Source organism: Solanum verrucosum, unplaced genomic scaffold (genome assembly GCF_900185275.1).
Source record: "Solanum verrucosum unplaced genomic scaffold, falcon-dt-bn FXZP01000009.1, whole genome shotgun sequence".
NCBI lineage: Eukaryota > Viridiplantae > Streptophyta > Magnoliopsida > Solanales > Solanaceae > Solanum > Solanum verrucosum.
Genome location: NW_026020231.1, coordinates 5,187,130 through 5,203,032, shown reverse-complemented (window position 1 = coordinate 5,203,032; position 15,903 = coordinate 5,187,130). Strand labels below are relative to the sequence as shown.

Sequence of the window (15,903 nt, the reverse complement as noted above, 5' to 3'; positions counted from 1 at the left end):
TTTTTGTGATGCATGTAGATTTTTAATTAATATTTAATATTTTTTTTATTTTATTAGTATAATATTTTTTAAAAAAAACACAAATTTAATTGACAATACTTTTATTTAAATCTCTCAACTTTCACTCAGAAAACTAATATCGAACCACTGATTTGGCAGGATTAGTATGAAGATGGTGGAGTGTGGCATGAGGCTCGGGTTAGTGTATTTGCCTGTCTATGGGCCAGTTTACGACATTTGCCCGTAGCTTTGAAGATTGTCCGTCACATTGGAGGTGTTCAATATACTTAATGGCATGAGATCTTTTAGGAAAAACTTGATCCTAAGTGGATAATATCACGTTATATTAAGAGTATTCTTGAACCGTTTTAGCCCAACAGAGTCTTCTGATCCATTCCTTGGTACTTAATTTATCAATCTCTTCTCAACCCCTTTTGAACCTCCTATGAAGAGGCCATTCATATGACAACGTTTTAATCAAATACTAAACCAAATAATTGTTCTTTGGACTATTTATGACGCACAATCTAGGCTAATATCTCCAACACATATTTTCATATCATGTTGCTTATTTGTTACATTAAATTCAATAACTTATCGAATGAACCTTAAACTTTATTAACGTACTCATTGATACATATATCTTGTCATTACAACATAAATATTAATTCACATTTATCTAACCTGTAGAACTAGTCAAGTTATAGAGTTGATCTGGTCTTTGAGTTCACCAGAAATCTTTTTAAAAAATTGTGTTTCCTAGTGACTAATTGCCATTTGTTGCATTGAATGTATATAAGGGGCACCAGAATGTCTACAATATCCAAATTATATTGATCACATCATTCTGAAAACAACATATACATTTGGAGGCGTCTGCATTAGCACATAGTACAACTATATAAAATCGTCCATGTCTTGCCATAATTCGTTCATATTTTATGATTTCAGTCGATAGAACCAACATGGCCTGCAACAATCATTCTGTGTTTATAATTTTATATACAGAGGAATATCATTTCCTCTAGTCCATTTGTGACAATTCAAAGATACCTTCTCCATTTTATACCTTCAGCAGTTCAAGACACCAAGCTTAGAGACAGACTACCTTACCATGAACTTTTGATTCCAATTTCAACCAAACATATTCAATAATGAAGCCACCAGCACCCCAGCCAAGTGACCGTATTAGAACACGAAGAAAACCATCATCAAGGGGCCATCCAAGATTTGTTGGTGTTCGCCAAAGGCCATCAGGAAGATGGGTTGCAGAGATCAAAGATTCTTTACAAAAGGTGAGGCTATGGCTTGGTACTTTTGACACTGCTGAGGATGCTGCAAGGGCATATGATCAAGCTGCTCGCACATTAAGAGGGGCTAATGCTCGTACTAATTTTGAACTACCCGCGTCTGATTCCCACCAAGGTAGTAATATTCTTGAAAATTCTGAGCCTTTTAACTTTGAAGAAGCCTGCAGAACAGAGGAAACTGAAAATAGTCTTGTTGGTGCACTTAAAGCTAAACTCTTTAACAGCAAGAATTCAAGATCTTTCATTCAAGCTTATGCCTCTAATTCAACTTCTCAATTAGCATCCAAAGTTAAACCATCACTACCTTGTATTGAAATCAAGAAAACACCCTCACAAACTGAGAAATTACCTAAAATTGACAATTATTCTGATGACTTGTTCAGGGGAAATCACAATCTTGATTACATAAGCCTCATGACGAACGATTATCAGCCCATGATCTCATCGTCACAATGTCAAGATAACCAGTGGTATAGTGGGACAAATTCAGCGATAATGTGGGCTAACGAGCAAGGACGATTACCATGGGGAGAACCACAAATGAGTCGAGTCCAAGACGAGGTTTCATTTAGTACTACTATAAATAATAACATTAACACTAACATTTTTGGTGGTGGTAATAGTACTACTTCTACTTGTACATGGCCAGTTTCAGTTAGTGAACCAATGGTTGATTTGTCTACATTTGGGGAAGTAGATGCTTTAAATGGGTCAATAATGATGCCCGATATGAATGGATTAACACAAATAGCTTCAGTTCCAACTGAACAACAGTTCCTGCAGTTTGAAAATGGGCTTTGGGGTGTTGGTGACAATGCAGTTTGGGATCCCTTCCTTTTATCATCTGTGTGAGAAGAGTTTCAGATTTATGCTTTGATAGACATCAGAGTTAATAGAATTCTTTATTCTTTTTAGAGTTCTTTTATGTCGTCGTCTTCTTTTCACCTCTCCCACTCTTGTTGCTCCATTGGAGACTCAAACCCAAAAACGTCAGGTTGGAGGTGGAGAGTGTTTATCATCCAAGCAACCCCTCTTGTCGCTTCTTTAATGTCTCGTTTTGTTACTATTTTATGATATTACTTATTACCAATAACAAAGCCTCACAGAGACTTATGGGATGATTTGTGTTTAATGCTTTCTTACTGTATTTCTCTGGACTTCAAAATTAAATCAATGCTCCCACTAAAAATATTGTTGAAACTTGAAAGTGGAAACAAGGTAGATATAGAGAGTGTTATGGGAGGATTTATGTGTACCTGAGTCCTAAAGTGAGCATTACATTGCTAACGCCTAAATCCATCATATATTATAAACTATACCTGATATAATATGGAATAACAATACATAGGTTAAACATCAAAAGACAAAATCACTCCATCTTTTCCTCAAATCCATCATCAGTACTCTTTAAATTCTATTAAATTTAAAAAAGTAAACCCAAATTTTGAATTTTACCTTGTATATCCCATTTCTAGTGCCAAAAAAAAACACTCAATAAAAATAATGCGTTATTAGTCCTTGTATTACACAATTCCTACATAGCTTAGTTTCTTTTAACCAAACGACCCCCATGTCAGGATGACGATGGTACTCTCTTCACGAAGCTACAAACATGCATGCAGACTTCAGGCAGTCTGCATTTTTATTTTGCAGCTTAAAAATTACTTTGACCATCAACCTTCTTCCCAGTCTATGTCATCTTCTTCATCGTTGTCGTCTTCAGAAGCATCTGCTTGAACATTCAAGTCTACCTTGAGATTTCCAGTTGTAGTATTACCTGAAAACATACCCAATGTGAACATGATAGTTGAACTTCAAAACTAAGCAAATCAAACACGACCTATAAATTGAAAGTGAAAATGAAGAAGCAGGACTCGGGAGAAAAGGAAAGAAGAATCAGAGCCTAAAAATTGGGAGAAGACAAAATTTAGCAGTGATCATCACCTATAAAACTCTAATCAAGCAAGCAGAACAAAGTAACACATCATACTAACTATAAGAAGTTAGAAGATCCCTCTAACTGGTCGCTAAGTTTCACCTACACACCTGAACTGAACTTCGTGGGAAAATCATTACACCTTCTCCTTATCCAAAGTGTATCTACTGCCACTCTTAATAGTCTAAGACTACTACTTCCTAGGAAGTGCGAAGTGCACGACACATGTTGCTCAGTTTACAGGAACAACTTCTATAAACTACACAGAGATTGCATGGCATTTGCAATCGATTTCTGTTATTGAGTAACAAAATTTTGAAAGACCATTACATTCTAGAAAGTCAAGGCTCGAGTAACTCTGGAACCTTAAGTATTCTCAAACAGAATTATCCATATCTCTCCTTCTCTTGCATGGATTCCCACATGGCCATATATTTCAGTTCTCAGCTTTCGTAGACTAGTTGTTTTATTCAAACAGGACAGAAAATTGTGTATGTAATCACTTTCTTGGCATCTCTATGATATATAAGTGTATAAATTGAGTATGTTATTCAGAACTATAGGTGCTGTGAGTATGTGCCTAAGCTCTTTCAGATTAATTCGTGAAAGATGTGAAGAGTTGTTAGCATACTTTGACAAGTTGCATTTTATTCAATGTTCTAGATGTTCCTTTTATTTTTAAAAATCTTTTGATACCCAAAAAATCTCCCTTGTGTTAGCTTGTCCCAACCGCAGTGTGTCCAAAGGTTCAGAATATTGGCCAACCCCTCTACCCTGCTCCCTTTTAAATACCACAGTTTGTGTTAGCGGTAATTTTTCAGAATAATATTTAACAATTAGGAGAAGAAGTGTTGTCCTCGCTGTTAAAGTAGACATAGAGGAGGAAACTTTGGAATTTGCGGGAAACCAAAAAAAAAATAAGACCAACACTTAAAGCAGCTAAACCCCAGAGGTTCTGATCAGCACAAAGTATATCATTTTGATCCATTTGTTCCATTTATGGTCTCTCTCCATTTTATAAGGACTCAAGAAAGAATTTGCATAATAGTATCTTTTTTACGGTTGCACCATGAATGGCTCATAGCAAAGCAGTACACAGTTGACAGTACAACACCAGCAACTCCCATCAACGAACAAGGTAAGGGAGCTGAACCTCATGATGTAGCAAGCTAATAACTTCAATCACTAGCACCTCCATTATCAACTTCTTTGAACAGTCCTCCTATCCTCAACCACTTAAGAGATTGAAGTATATGAACAATATAAAATATAAAATTACCTGCAGGTGGGGCCTCCTCCCATTCAACATCCTCTCCTTCATCCTCCTCTTCACGTTTGGATTTCATGCCAACTTGGCGCTCAGTAGAGGTGTTATACACTCCATCTGTAGTTGATGTTTCCGGTAACATTTTGGTAGCTTCTTCTTGCTCTTTTTGCCGCTTGAATAAAGCCTCATAATATGCCTTAATATATTCATCCTACCAAAACCAAGAAGAAAAAAAGGCATTAAAGCATCAATATACAGCATATGGAGAACTCAAGCAAGAAAGGACAGGGCAGAATAAGAGAAGGGCAGGAAGAGGTAATGAACCATACAAAAGGCAATGACCTTAACCTGTATATTTTTAACATCTTCAAATCCTATGGACTTCTTGTCATCAGATAATCCTGCTGCAGCAGAAGTACCCTCCATATTTGATTCTTGCTTGACCTCTCCACGCTGCTCTTTTGTAAGATTCATTCCCTCCTTTATCATCCATGGAGGCAAAACTTTCATTGGTGTAACTGAAACATCAGATTTGATATCTCCTTTTTCTTCAAGACCAGAGAAAGCAACTTCAACCTGCAATCAACAGCAAAAAGTGGTTTAAATTCATGACACAATAGTTTCAGGGTGTATTTCACTCAATCAACATCTTACATAACTTGGGCACTATCTCCATCAAATTCATAAGGAAAGACAGAGATATTTTATTGAAAGCATTCAGAGCAATTGCTACATAATGTATTATTGAGAAAAAAGCAGTTGCTAAAGGATAAATATAGACTCAAGTTATCAGTGAGAAAGGAAACAGAAGTTTGTATATAGTATAAACAAATAACCAAGATGTTCACAGGTACAAAAGGGAGAAAAATTCCAATGTTGCAATAAAAGGAGGGGGGTTAAAATGGTTGTTTTCAAGATTTGATCAGAAGACTACTTAACACAGAGCAAAAGCTATGTTGTGCAACCTCACTGTATGGACTAGTGCATTAAAATCCAGTTCAGATGTGTGAGTGTGTGTTGGAAAAATTCATGTACATGCAAGTCGTAACTAAGATGCATGAGCATGAATATACACCAAAATCACTGCATTGCATTTCCAAGAAGCATCAGAAGCAACTAGAAACACATAATGATGAGCTTCCAAGTAAAAGACTGTAACAACAGTATTTCTTTTTTCCTTTTCCAGTTGGGCAAAAGAACCTTTGTCTCCCCTACAAACGGCATAGGTGTTCCACCAAATCCAAGCCCTTGTCCTGACTTTGAGTCATTTGCATTATCTCCATTTGCACCACGGGCCACAGCATTGGCTCGCACTTCCCATGCTTGAAGGCTTCCAAACTCGGGAGCAGGTAAATCTTTTACTCTGGCAAGTTGATCCATCAGTGGTTTGAGTTGTGCCTACAATTCTTTTAGTTCTCAGTAAACTGAACCAGATGCACAGGAAAGAGATGGTAACAAGTCAACTGTTCTCAGATATCCAGGGTTACAATTAAATAAAAAGGAAAGGAGGAAAAGGTTTTTTATAATTCACCAATTGTTATAGAGATCAAAACAACAAGGGGCTATAGCTCGTCCAAAAGAAAATTAAATAATCCAAGAGAAGTAGTAATACTAAAATAGACGCTGTCAAAATTGTCCCAACTAGTTCACAGATTGAGGAATAGTTCATTGATTTCGTAGTAGAAAATCTCTTTTCAAACTAGATGACAAGACACGATCTCTCCTTAAAAAATTCAGCCTATACAAGTTAAAGAAATTCTTTCAAAGCTACCCAAAAAATTATGCTCTATTAAACTGAAAGATAAAATCAAATTCCTTCAGGCCAAAAGAAAGATATAGAGAAGCATGCAATTTGGCAGATACAGAAAGGGAGAAACAGAGAGGGACTCCACCAATTTTCAACCAAAACAAGAACAGAACTTCATAGATCTGTCTTATGACACCCTCTTTTCTACCAAGTAATCAGATTATATACTTTTTTTAATCAAGTAAAGTAATCAGATTACATACTTTAAAAAAGAGCACAAAATGCCCTTATCTCATTTAGAACAAAGAAGCATGATCGTATTAAAATTTAAGCATGAAGTTTACCTAAAATACAAAGCAACTATAGGTCTTGGTCAAGTCAATCTTACAACACCCAATCTTCAATGCTTCTAGAGTTCTAGAGATTTCATGGGTGCGCCAAAAAGAGATAAGGGACAAGAGGCGGTGTATATAAATCCCTCCACTAACAGTGATAGCAAAAAGAATAGATAGCTTCAAATTGCACTCACTCCAAAAAAAATTTAATGAAGTAGAGTGATTTCATTAAATTAGGAAAGTCTCCTGTATGCAGGTACACCAAAAGAAAAAAGTAGAGAGCCTACACAACAATATGGTGTTCTATCTCATTTTTCTATCCCAGGGATCTCATGGGTGCACCAAGGCTTTAAGAAAGAAAAACGTTTGACACATACCAACCGTACACTTAAAAAACTTTTTGATAAAGAAAAAGTACATTTCAAACATCCCATGACATTAGGCATGCCATTAAGGGTAGAATTAGAAGTTTTAAGTTAAAAGAGTTCCCAAATATGGAAAGTGCCATTTTTTAACAAACTAAAGAAGCACTGAGTGCCATATAAAATGGAACATCGGGAGTATATCATAATTGTGAGAACAAAATTGGTTTTTTGATATGGGAAACAGCAAGCACAATTCTTTGTTCAAAAGAAGTTCAGAATCAAAGAGAACACATCTATTGATGTAGTTAGTAATAGGTGTGCCAAAAAATTGAGTAGAGAGGATACCCCTGAACGGGAGAATATCCATTAGGCATCAATATGCAGGTCAAACTCCCATATTATATACCTAAGGACTCTCTGTTACCAACCAAACCAAGAATATAAAAAGCTGAAAGCTGATGTGTTAAGTCAACATATAAATTATTAAGTCCACATTCATCTTGAAAACATGCAAGACAACAAAGCAATGAACATATTTAAATGAAAAGTGTAAGATGAACATAAGTTTCTTTAAGATAAACATAAGCTTTTTATAGATGAACATAAGTTAAAGCAAACAGCATAATTTAGTAACTGTGGACATTGAAAATGTATGAAGTAACAAGAGCAAACTAGCAAAGATGTATAGATTCAAATGCCAAAACAGTTCACTGACTTCTTTTTGTGTATATGTGTATATATCCACCTAAGGACCTGGAGCAATAAGACGCTTAAAAACCCACTGCACTATGCTCTCTCAGTCTCGCTCTTGCTCTTGCTTCATTTATCACGTTCTGAACACTAAACACCCCAACCCGAGAGCCAGCAGTATGACATGACCAAATGAGATGAATATAATTTAAAAGAGAGAGCACCTTATATATCAACCTCCAACGAGAAAAAAAATATAACACCCTAAAACATAACACAGAAAGAAGACAAACCTCCACCCTATGAAGCATGTCTTCCAACTTTTCGCGGCGGCGTCTCCTATCATTGTCATCCCCATCGGTGGTCCCTTGAGAAGCTAGCTTGTCGCTCTCTGCCACTAGTTCCCCATTGCAACTTTCACAGTGGAAGTACTCATCCACAGGAGAGATCAGCCGCAACGCATCCAACGCAGTATATCTGAATTCGCATATTTAAGGTAAATCCTGAGTTTGTCATGAGATGCATACCTATCAAAACGCCAAAACCTAGCAGCAGTATTGAAGGCAGAACCTTTTCCCACAGTTGGGACAAATATACTCCTGCACTGTGTTTTTGTTATCCAGCTCATCTCTTAACTTTTTCTTCATTCGGTGCAGTCTGTACCTCACGACATCATATATCTGCAGAATTTGAAATGCCCCTTGAATCTTTAACTTCCATGAAAGTACCAATTTAGTTAAATATCAATGATATCAAGATGAATGAGAAGTTATCCCTGCTCAACAATCAATGCTTGTGCTAGTACCATAATAAGCAAAAGTGTTTGTTACTATAGATTACTTAAGTCTCTCATGTCTCTTGGTTGTTTGTCTATCAGTCAAGTTGGGAAATGCTATGACTAGAAGTATCAGAATACTTCAATAAATCTACACGAAGTTGGTAAATAAGGGATTTGGGGTGGGAACCTGTGCATAGTCCAGGCAGCAATAAGAATGAGTATGCATCTTTATTTTGTCATCTCCTTCTTTCCCATTCTGCAGGCCATCAACAGTAGCTGCAACTGCAGAATTGTATACTTTAGCACCCTTTGCTCCCTGTAACAGAAGATTGTTAAAGAACGAATGACAGATTATTTAGCACAGAAATTGCAGGCAAAATCTGATGTTAGTAGTATGTGATAATAACAGACGAATATACAATTGAATCGCCCCCTTCTCACCCATCATTTTTTGGCACAGAAGGAGGGTATACTTGGTTGCACATTAGCAACTAGTTAATAAGGGCAGGCAGGGGGGCGGGGAGAATATGCCGCCAAATCACCCCCTTCCACCCACCATCTTTTGTAAAAGGAGGAGGATACATAAGCATTCATTAAAACGCCATTAGTTTGTCCCACAATACAATTAAGTTAATGAGGGCTGAGGTTAAAAAAATATGAGCACACACAGAAGACAAAATGCTGCTACTTTGTATTTGTAACTGAAAACTTTCCTATTCCTTGTTGTCATAATGCATTTGCCTAACAGGTCTCAATGTTTTGAACCATGGACCATGGTACCAAAGAAGAAATAGAATTTCCTAGAAAAATCAACTTGAAAGAGTATTCTCATGTAGAAGAACGTACTAATGCATAAGGTAATTACAAAATAGGATTCATCTTTTTCATGGTTCATAATAACAAAATGTGATTTTTTTTTTTGGCTAGATTAAGCAAATAGATGAGCTACGTAAGACTGAGCTTCACCCTTGGTTTCCTTATTGTTTGTTTGTGTTGGTAGGTAACCAAAGAAAATTATGTAACAATTTCATATTTTTTAGATAAGATATTGTTTGAATTAATTACATCAAAGATCTACCATATTTTCAAAATGGAATAAAGAGACACAGCTTAGTGTGCACCTTACAGCCATGTGGTTACCAAACAGCAAATTTCTCACATCTTCCTCTTTACTTAGGAGGAATTTGTATAAAAGGGAACCAATTGCTAAGTTAAGGAAACAGATGAAGCTGCTTCAGATATCTAAAGACTGGAACACTCTCAATGTTGAAACTAAACCTTCTTAAAGTTAGCAAGAGGGCTAAATCTTCCAAAATAATATCCTAGGTAAATGAAAAAGGGCAGCGGGTATCATCTTTATGCAATAGAGCATAAAACCAACCTCCTTCCTATGGTCCCGTGTGATGAGCTTTTCTTCTTCAAAGAACCGCAAGGTGCGGCGTAATTGTTTCGTGTGCAACTTCAAGTCCTTTGCCAAGTCTTCTTCCCTCACCCATTGCCGCCTGAAATAATGATTTTTAAGCATGCAATTCTTGAAAATACAATGAAGTTTGTGGGTGTGTTAGTGAATTGTGAACAAACTAAGCATGCAATTTTTTTTGAAAATACAATGCAGTTTGTAGGTGTGTGGGTGAATGTGCACAAACTAAGCAAGCAATTCTTGAAAATACAATGCAGTTTGTGGGTGTGTGGGAATTTTTCATGAACTAAACATGCAATTCTAGAAATACAATGCAGTTTGTGGGTGTGTGGGTGAATTGTGCACAAACTATGCATGCAATTCTTGAAAATATCTAAACAAAGTTTCTAAGTTAAAAACAGACTGAAGAAGTAAGAAATAACTACACAAATAAACTATGCAATTTTTTTTAAAATACAATGCAATTTGTGGGTGTGTAGGTGAATTGTGCACAAACTAAGCAAGCAATTCTTGAAAATACAATGCAGTTTGTGGGTGTGTGGGTGAATTGTTCATGAACTAAACATGCAATTCTTGATATACAATGCAGTTTGTGGGTGTGTGGGTGAATTGTGCACAAACTAAGCAAGCAACTCTTGAAAATACAATGCAGTTTGTGGGTGTGTGGGTGAATTGTTCATGAACTAAACATGCAATTTTTGAAAATACAATGCAGTTTGTGGGTTTGTGGGTGAATTGTGCACATACTAAGCAAGCAATTCTTGAAAATACAATGCAGTTTGTGGGTGTGTGGGTGTGTGGGTGAATTGTTCATGAACTAAACATGCAATTCTTGAAATACAATGCAGTTTGTGGGTGTGTAGGTGAATTGTGCACAACTAAGCAAGCAACTCTTGAAAATACAATGCAGTTTGTGGGTGTGTGGGTGAATTGTTCATGAACTAAACATGCAATTTTTGAAAATACAATGCAGTTTGTGGGTGTGTGGGTGAATTGTGCACAAACAAAGCAAGCAATTCTTGAAAATACAATGCAGTTTGTGGGTGTGTGGGTGAATTGTTCATGAACTAAACATGCAATTCTTGAAATACAATGAGGTTGTGGATGTGTGGGTGAATTGTGCACAAACTATGCATGTAATTCTTGAAAATATCTAAATAAAGTTTCTAAGTTAAAAACAGACTGAAGAAGTAAGAAATAACTACACAAATAACATCGTATTTTTTCCTCTGATAACCTTGTGAGTGCGTCAAGAATCACCACTGCAATTCCTCGATTGTCACTTCTGCCAGACTTGGGCTGATTGTCGCCTTTAGTTGTAATGTCATCATAGAAAGCTCTTGCCGCAAGTTTCACCAACCTATCCAATAAATAAATCCACATAACAAGAAACCGAAAATGAACAAATAGGGAAGACAATGAAAAACTTCAGATGCATCTTGCTACACTCATGCAACAACAACAACAGATTTCAATAACTCAAAATACACATGTATATATACTTATTTAGAATAGATAAACAAATTTAGAACTATTCAAATGTATAATTTAAGTATATATTGTTTAATTTTGTTGAGATAGTTGAATTTAAGTATATATTGTTTAATTTTGTTGAGATAGTTGAAGCAAAGTCTGATAAAGAAAAAATAGTTCCAGGAAAATTCTTGGAATTAGGTCGAAGTGGTGACGAACTATCTAGTAATTCCCATTCTTCATCAGAAGAATAAAGAACAGTTTCTAAATCACCTCGTAATCGCGACAATATTGAAGTTACCCCAGGCATAATACGAAGTTTACCTATTGAATGGCTCAATACTCATCTGGCTGAATTAAATCCGAACTTTCATACAGTGAGACGTGAAAATTTGATCCTCGAATCCCTAAATTATCGCCAAGATTTGTACGTGAAAATTAGTGCGGATGAGATCGGCGCCGGAGAGAGGGGATGGTGGAATGCTGTAAAATCCATCTTTGGGGGTATTTGGAGTAGTATTTATAAAGATTGCCGAACCCCCAATTATTTCCAAATTTTCACTTCTCACCCTAATTTCTTCTTTTCGAGTAAAAGTGATTTTGTATAACGTTTAATATATTTAAGTAAAATACTATAATAAAAAAGAGTATTGATTTTGTTTATGGTTAAAAATTGGAAAAATTACCAATCTATACACCTTTATTTTTCATAATTTCCATTATTCCCTATCATTCTAAAATATTATCAAAATCCCTTATTTTACTTCCAAAAATCCAACAGCCGATACATAACTTCACACTCCTAAAACCCACATTTTCTCTTCCTTATTTCACTCCATTAATATCTCCCTATTTTCCCTCCCGCAATCTTATCAATTAATTCTTTCATTACAATTTGAAATTCAAAATCGTTCTCTCTCCAATCAATTTGAATTCAACACTGAAATAACATTCTTCATCTTCTCCAACTTTCTGTTTGCCTTTTTTTTTTCATCATCAATCCTCATAACCAACCTTTCAGTCTAACTATCATCGACCACCTACCACATCGGCAAATTTACCTGCTGTTGTTGGTGGATCTTTCACGGATCTAAGTACCCATTTTGCATAGCCAGGACATTCTGGCTCAACATTCCAAAGTGGTCTGCATTTTTTTTCCCTTAATCTTGGAGGTAATATGAGATATTGTGGTCCATCCCCTCCTACTTCAAATGCCAGTACTGGTGGACTTGTTATGCCAATGTATTGACAAGGTTTTTACTGTGCACCCAATGGACTCTCACAAATGCAGCAACAATTTGATACATTATCGATATTGGTCGTGTTTATGAAGATGCGATACTTTCTTTAAAATGCAGCAACAATCTGATACATTATATTTTTTGTTGTTAATCTTTTTTCTAATACATATAGGTTCTAGTTTATTTTCATATCTAAACATGTGTGTCTCATGTCTTTAATTATTATCTGATACATAATTATTACAAATTGAATAATATACCACATATCAATTGTTGTTATGTATTTGCAGTCTTTAATTTTCGTTCAGACTTTTTTAAATTAGAAGATTATGTGACTGTACACATTACCCAATAAATACACTTGCTACATAAACCTTAATATTCTATAGATAAAATGTCATGTATCAAATATGTACATGATACATAATATTTATCAAATTCAACAGTTTTCAAACTTCATTATATGTATCACATACATATCAACTCACTATTGTGTTATGTATCACACAAAAAATGTTATTGGGAACAATTACATGTATGTATCTTTTTTATAAACTACAGTGTTTCTCAAACAAAATAAAATACATAAATAGTAATGTATCATGCACTAATTTTTTGACATGATACGTAAATTCAAATTTATACTAAATATATCTAATACATGACAACTATCACAATTCACATAGTAATGTATCGATTTCAAACGTAACATCTTATAAGCAACAATTACTTATTTATGTATCTAGTAGAAAGACAATATTTATCAATTTAACAAGATACATATATAGTGTATTGATAAATCTATCCATCTCGAAAACGCAAATCAAAAAACAATTACACAACATTATAAAAGGTATGGATGATCCATCAAAATTATGTATCTCTTCGGCCTTTTTGTCTGTTGTATCAATACATAGCGGATACATTGAAATTTTAGTCTTTTGTTTCTTCACCTCAATGATGTATCGGATCTTCAAATTTTTCCTCAACTCACGATCTCTAACTCAACTGCAATGACTGATTTGAGATTCACAAAACTAAGTTTTGACCAACAACAATTCTATCACTTTTGTATCGTTCATACCTCACCTTACTTTCTCAGATTTCGAAATTTCTCAACAAGATTGATAGGTTCATGTTGTATTAGTACAATTTGAGGATAAATTTAAAAGATTCTTCGATGAACAAGGAGAAGAAATTAGAATTTTGAATTTGTTGATTCTGTTAGGACTCAATTTGTTTCTCCATATTTATTGTACCAACAATCCCTTCTTCAACTTCACTTCATTAAATTGGGTAATTGAAGCACCTGTTTTATACTTCATGTGCCACAAAGAATGACCATGTTTCAGTGCCGAATGTCATCTGTAGCAGTATCTCCATCTCTTTCTTCAAGAATTGAACTTATAAACTTATTTCTTGGAAATAGTAGCAACCCATTTGCTAAAACCACTCAAAAGAAGTTTCTGTTTCTTTGTTATGCTTTGAACGATTTCTTATATTCGACGATTTCTTATACTCGACGATTTCGAATTGATGATTTGAAATCGTGAATCGTTTGTCCAATCATCTACAGTGGCGGATTTGAGATTCAAGATTTCGAATTGATGGAGAAGATGAAAATTTGATTTTTTAAATTTTGTGAAGCTGTTACAGATTTGAATTGGTTGATATGAATAAGTTCTGCGTGATTTGTGGGAAAGAAAATCAGTTATGCGTGATTTATGGGGAAATATCAATTTTACATTAATATTCCATATTAAGCTCAACACACAAGTTTTATAATGTATCGCAATTAATGTGTCCTGATGATTAATATTTTAAGGGATATTTGTAAAATAGAAAAGAGTAGGGATAAGTTATAATTTAGGGTCTTACACTATGGGATTTATGTAAGTTATACTTAAAAAATTATATTATATATAATTACTATGCATAATTACAAAAATATTCATAATTAATCTAGCAAGAGAAAATGATTCATAATATGCCTTGTGTATTAGTATACGAAGTTTTCAACACAAGACACTCAAATTCTCACAACTCTATTTCTATAGATGACAAAATTCAAGAAAATATAAGTATACTATAAATTACAAACTCGAATAACAAGAAAAAAAATTTAAAAAAATATAGACATTATTTGAGTGTATAAGTAGAAATTCAAAATTTTAAAAAAGAAAATAAGTTAGTTGGCTTAGAACGATCAAAATGAACTGTACTTGTTCTCTTATCCTACTTATATACTAGAGTTTAACAAACTTTTTTAAAAACTAGTAGTAATTGTTTTCTCTTTTTTTTTATAGGAAAGAATTATAAGAAATGTTTCGCCTTCTACTTCTACCTTCATATATGCTTAATTTTAAACAAATAATTCTAAAAATGTCAACATATATATATATATATATATTCAAAACTAGAATCCTTTTGTATGGCTCTCTTTCTAATTAAACTTCTCGCTATGATAAGAAATGTGCAAGGTCTAATATATATAAAATAAAAAGGGATAAGGGTATGAAAAATACCTTAACTTTGGTCGGATTTGCTGTTGCGATACTAAACTTTCATGAAGACCTATTACCTCCCTATACTATTTAATACCGTATTTTAAACATATATATTTGCCCACGCGGACATAGAAAATAATGCAAAATTATAAATAGTAATGTGTCCACGTGAGCACATATATACCTTTAAAATACACTATTAAATAGTTCAGGGGTAAAAAATACGGTATTAAATAGTCTAGGGAGGTAATAGGTCCTTATGAAAGTTTAGTATCGCAACAACAAATCCGACCAAAATTGGAATATTTTTCAGACCCTTATCCCAAATAAAAATAAAAGAAAGTATTGATTTTATTTTTTGGAAGTAACAGCAACAAGCTAAAATAAACATGAAAAGTAGTAGTAGCAGCAGCAAGCTTTGTGATAAAACATAGGAAATAACAGCAACAAGTTAAAATGTGATTTTAAAAAAAAAAACAAAAAAAACTACCCGAACTTGAACTCGCAAAGTCGAAAAGATTTGGCAGAATCTTGATCCCACTTTATCACTGAACCAAGCCTTTAACTTATGTTGAGTGGGGTCATTGCTAAACATATACACATAAATCAATAAATCGATCTTATATATACAATGTAATTTTCCGACAAAGGGGGTTCGAACATGAACTTCATGTAGGCCCCCCAATTGAAGTCCGATTAGCAAAGGGGGTCATTGTTAAAAAAAAACCTTCTTAACAAATACCAAGAAGATTTGAACCAAAGACATCTAGTTAAAGATGAAAGAGTACTTACCATTTCACCACAATCATTATTAGTAAAAGTGATTTGATTTTG

At 34.5% G+C, this 15,903-nt stretch overlaps 2 protein-coding genes across 2 annotated transcripts; one reads left to right on the top strand and one right to left on the bottom strand.

Annotated features, from left to right (window-relative positions):
- Window positions 1-1,154: 1,154 nt before the first annotated feature.
- LOC125832310 (ethylene-responsive transcription factor ERN1-like) lies at window positions 1,155-2,162 on the top strand. The gene has a single exon (XM_049511450.1). The coding sequence runs from the start codon at window positions 1,155-1,157 to the stop codon at window positions 2,160-2,162; it is 1,008 nt and encodes a 335-aa protein (XP_049367407.1).
- Window positions 2,163-2,743: 581 nt separating this feature from the next.
- Window positions 2,744-11,873, bottom strand: LOC125832139 (transcription initiation factor IIE subunit alpha-like). The gene is made up of 10 exons (XM_049511285.1): window positions 11,646-11,873; window positions 11,086-11,208; window positions 9,810-9,930; window positions 8,616-8,744; window positions 8,221-8,330; window positions 7,944-8,127; window positions 5,714-5,911; window positions 4,862-5,089; window positions 4,526-4,724; window positions 2,744-3,087 (listed from the first exon to the last, which is right to left on the bottom strand). The coding sequence occupies exons 1-10, from the start codon at window positions 11,666-11,668 to the stop codon at window positions 2,984-2,986; spliced, it is 1,419 nt and encodes a 472-aa protein (XP_049367242.1). The 5' UTR covers window positions 11,669-11,873; the 3' UTR covers window positions 2,744-2,983.
- Window positions 11,874-15,903: the final 4,030 nt, after the last annotated feature.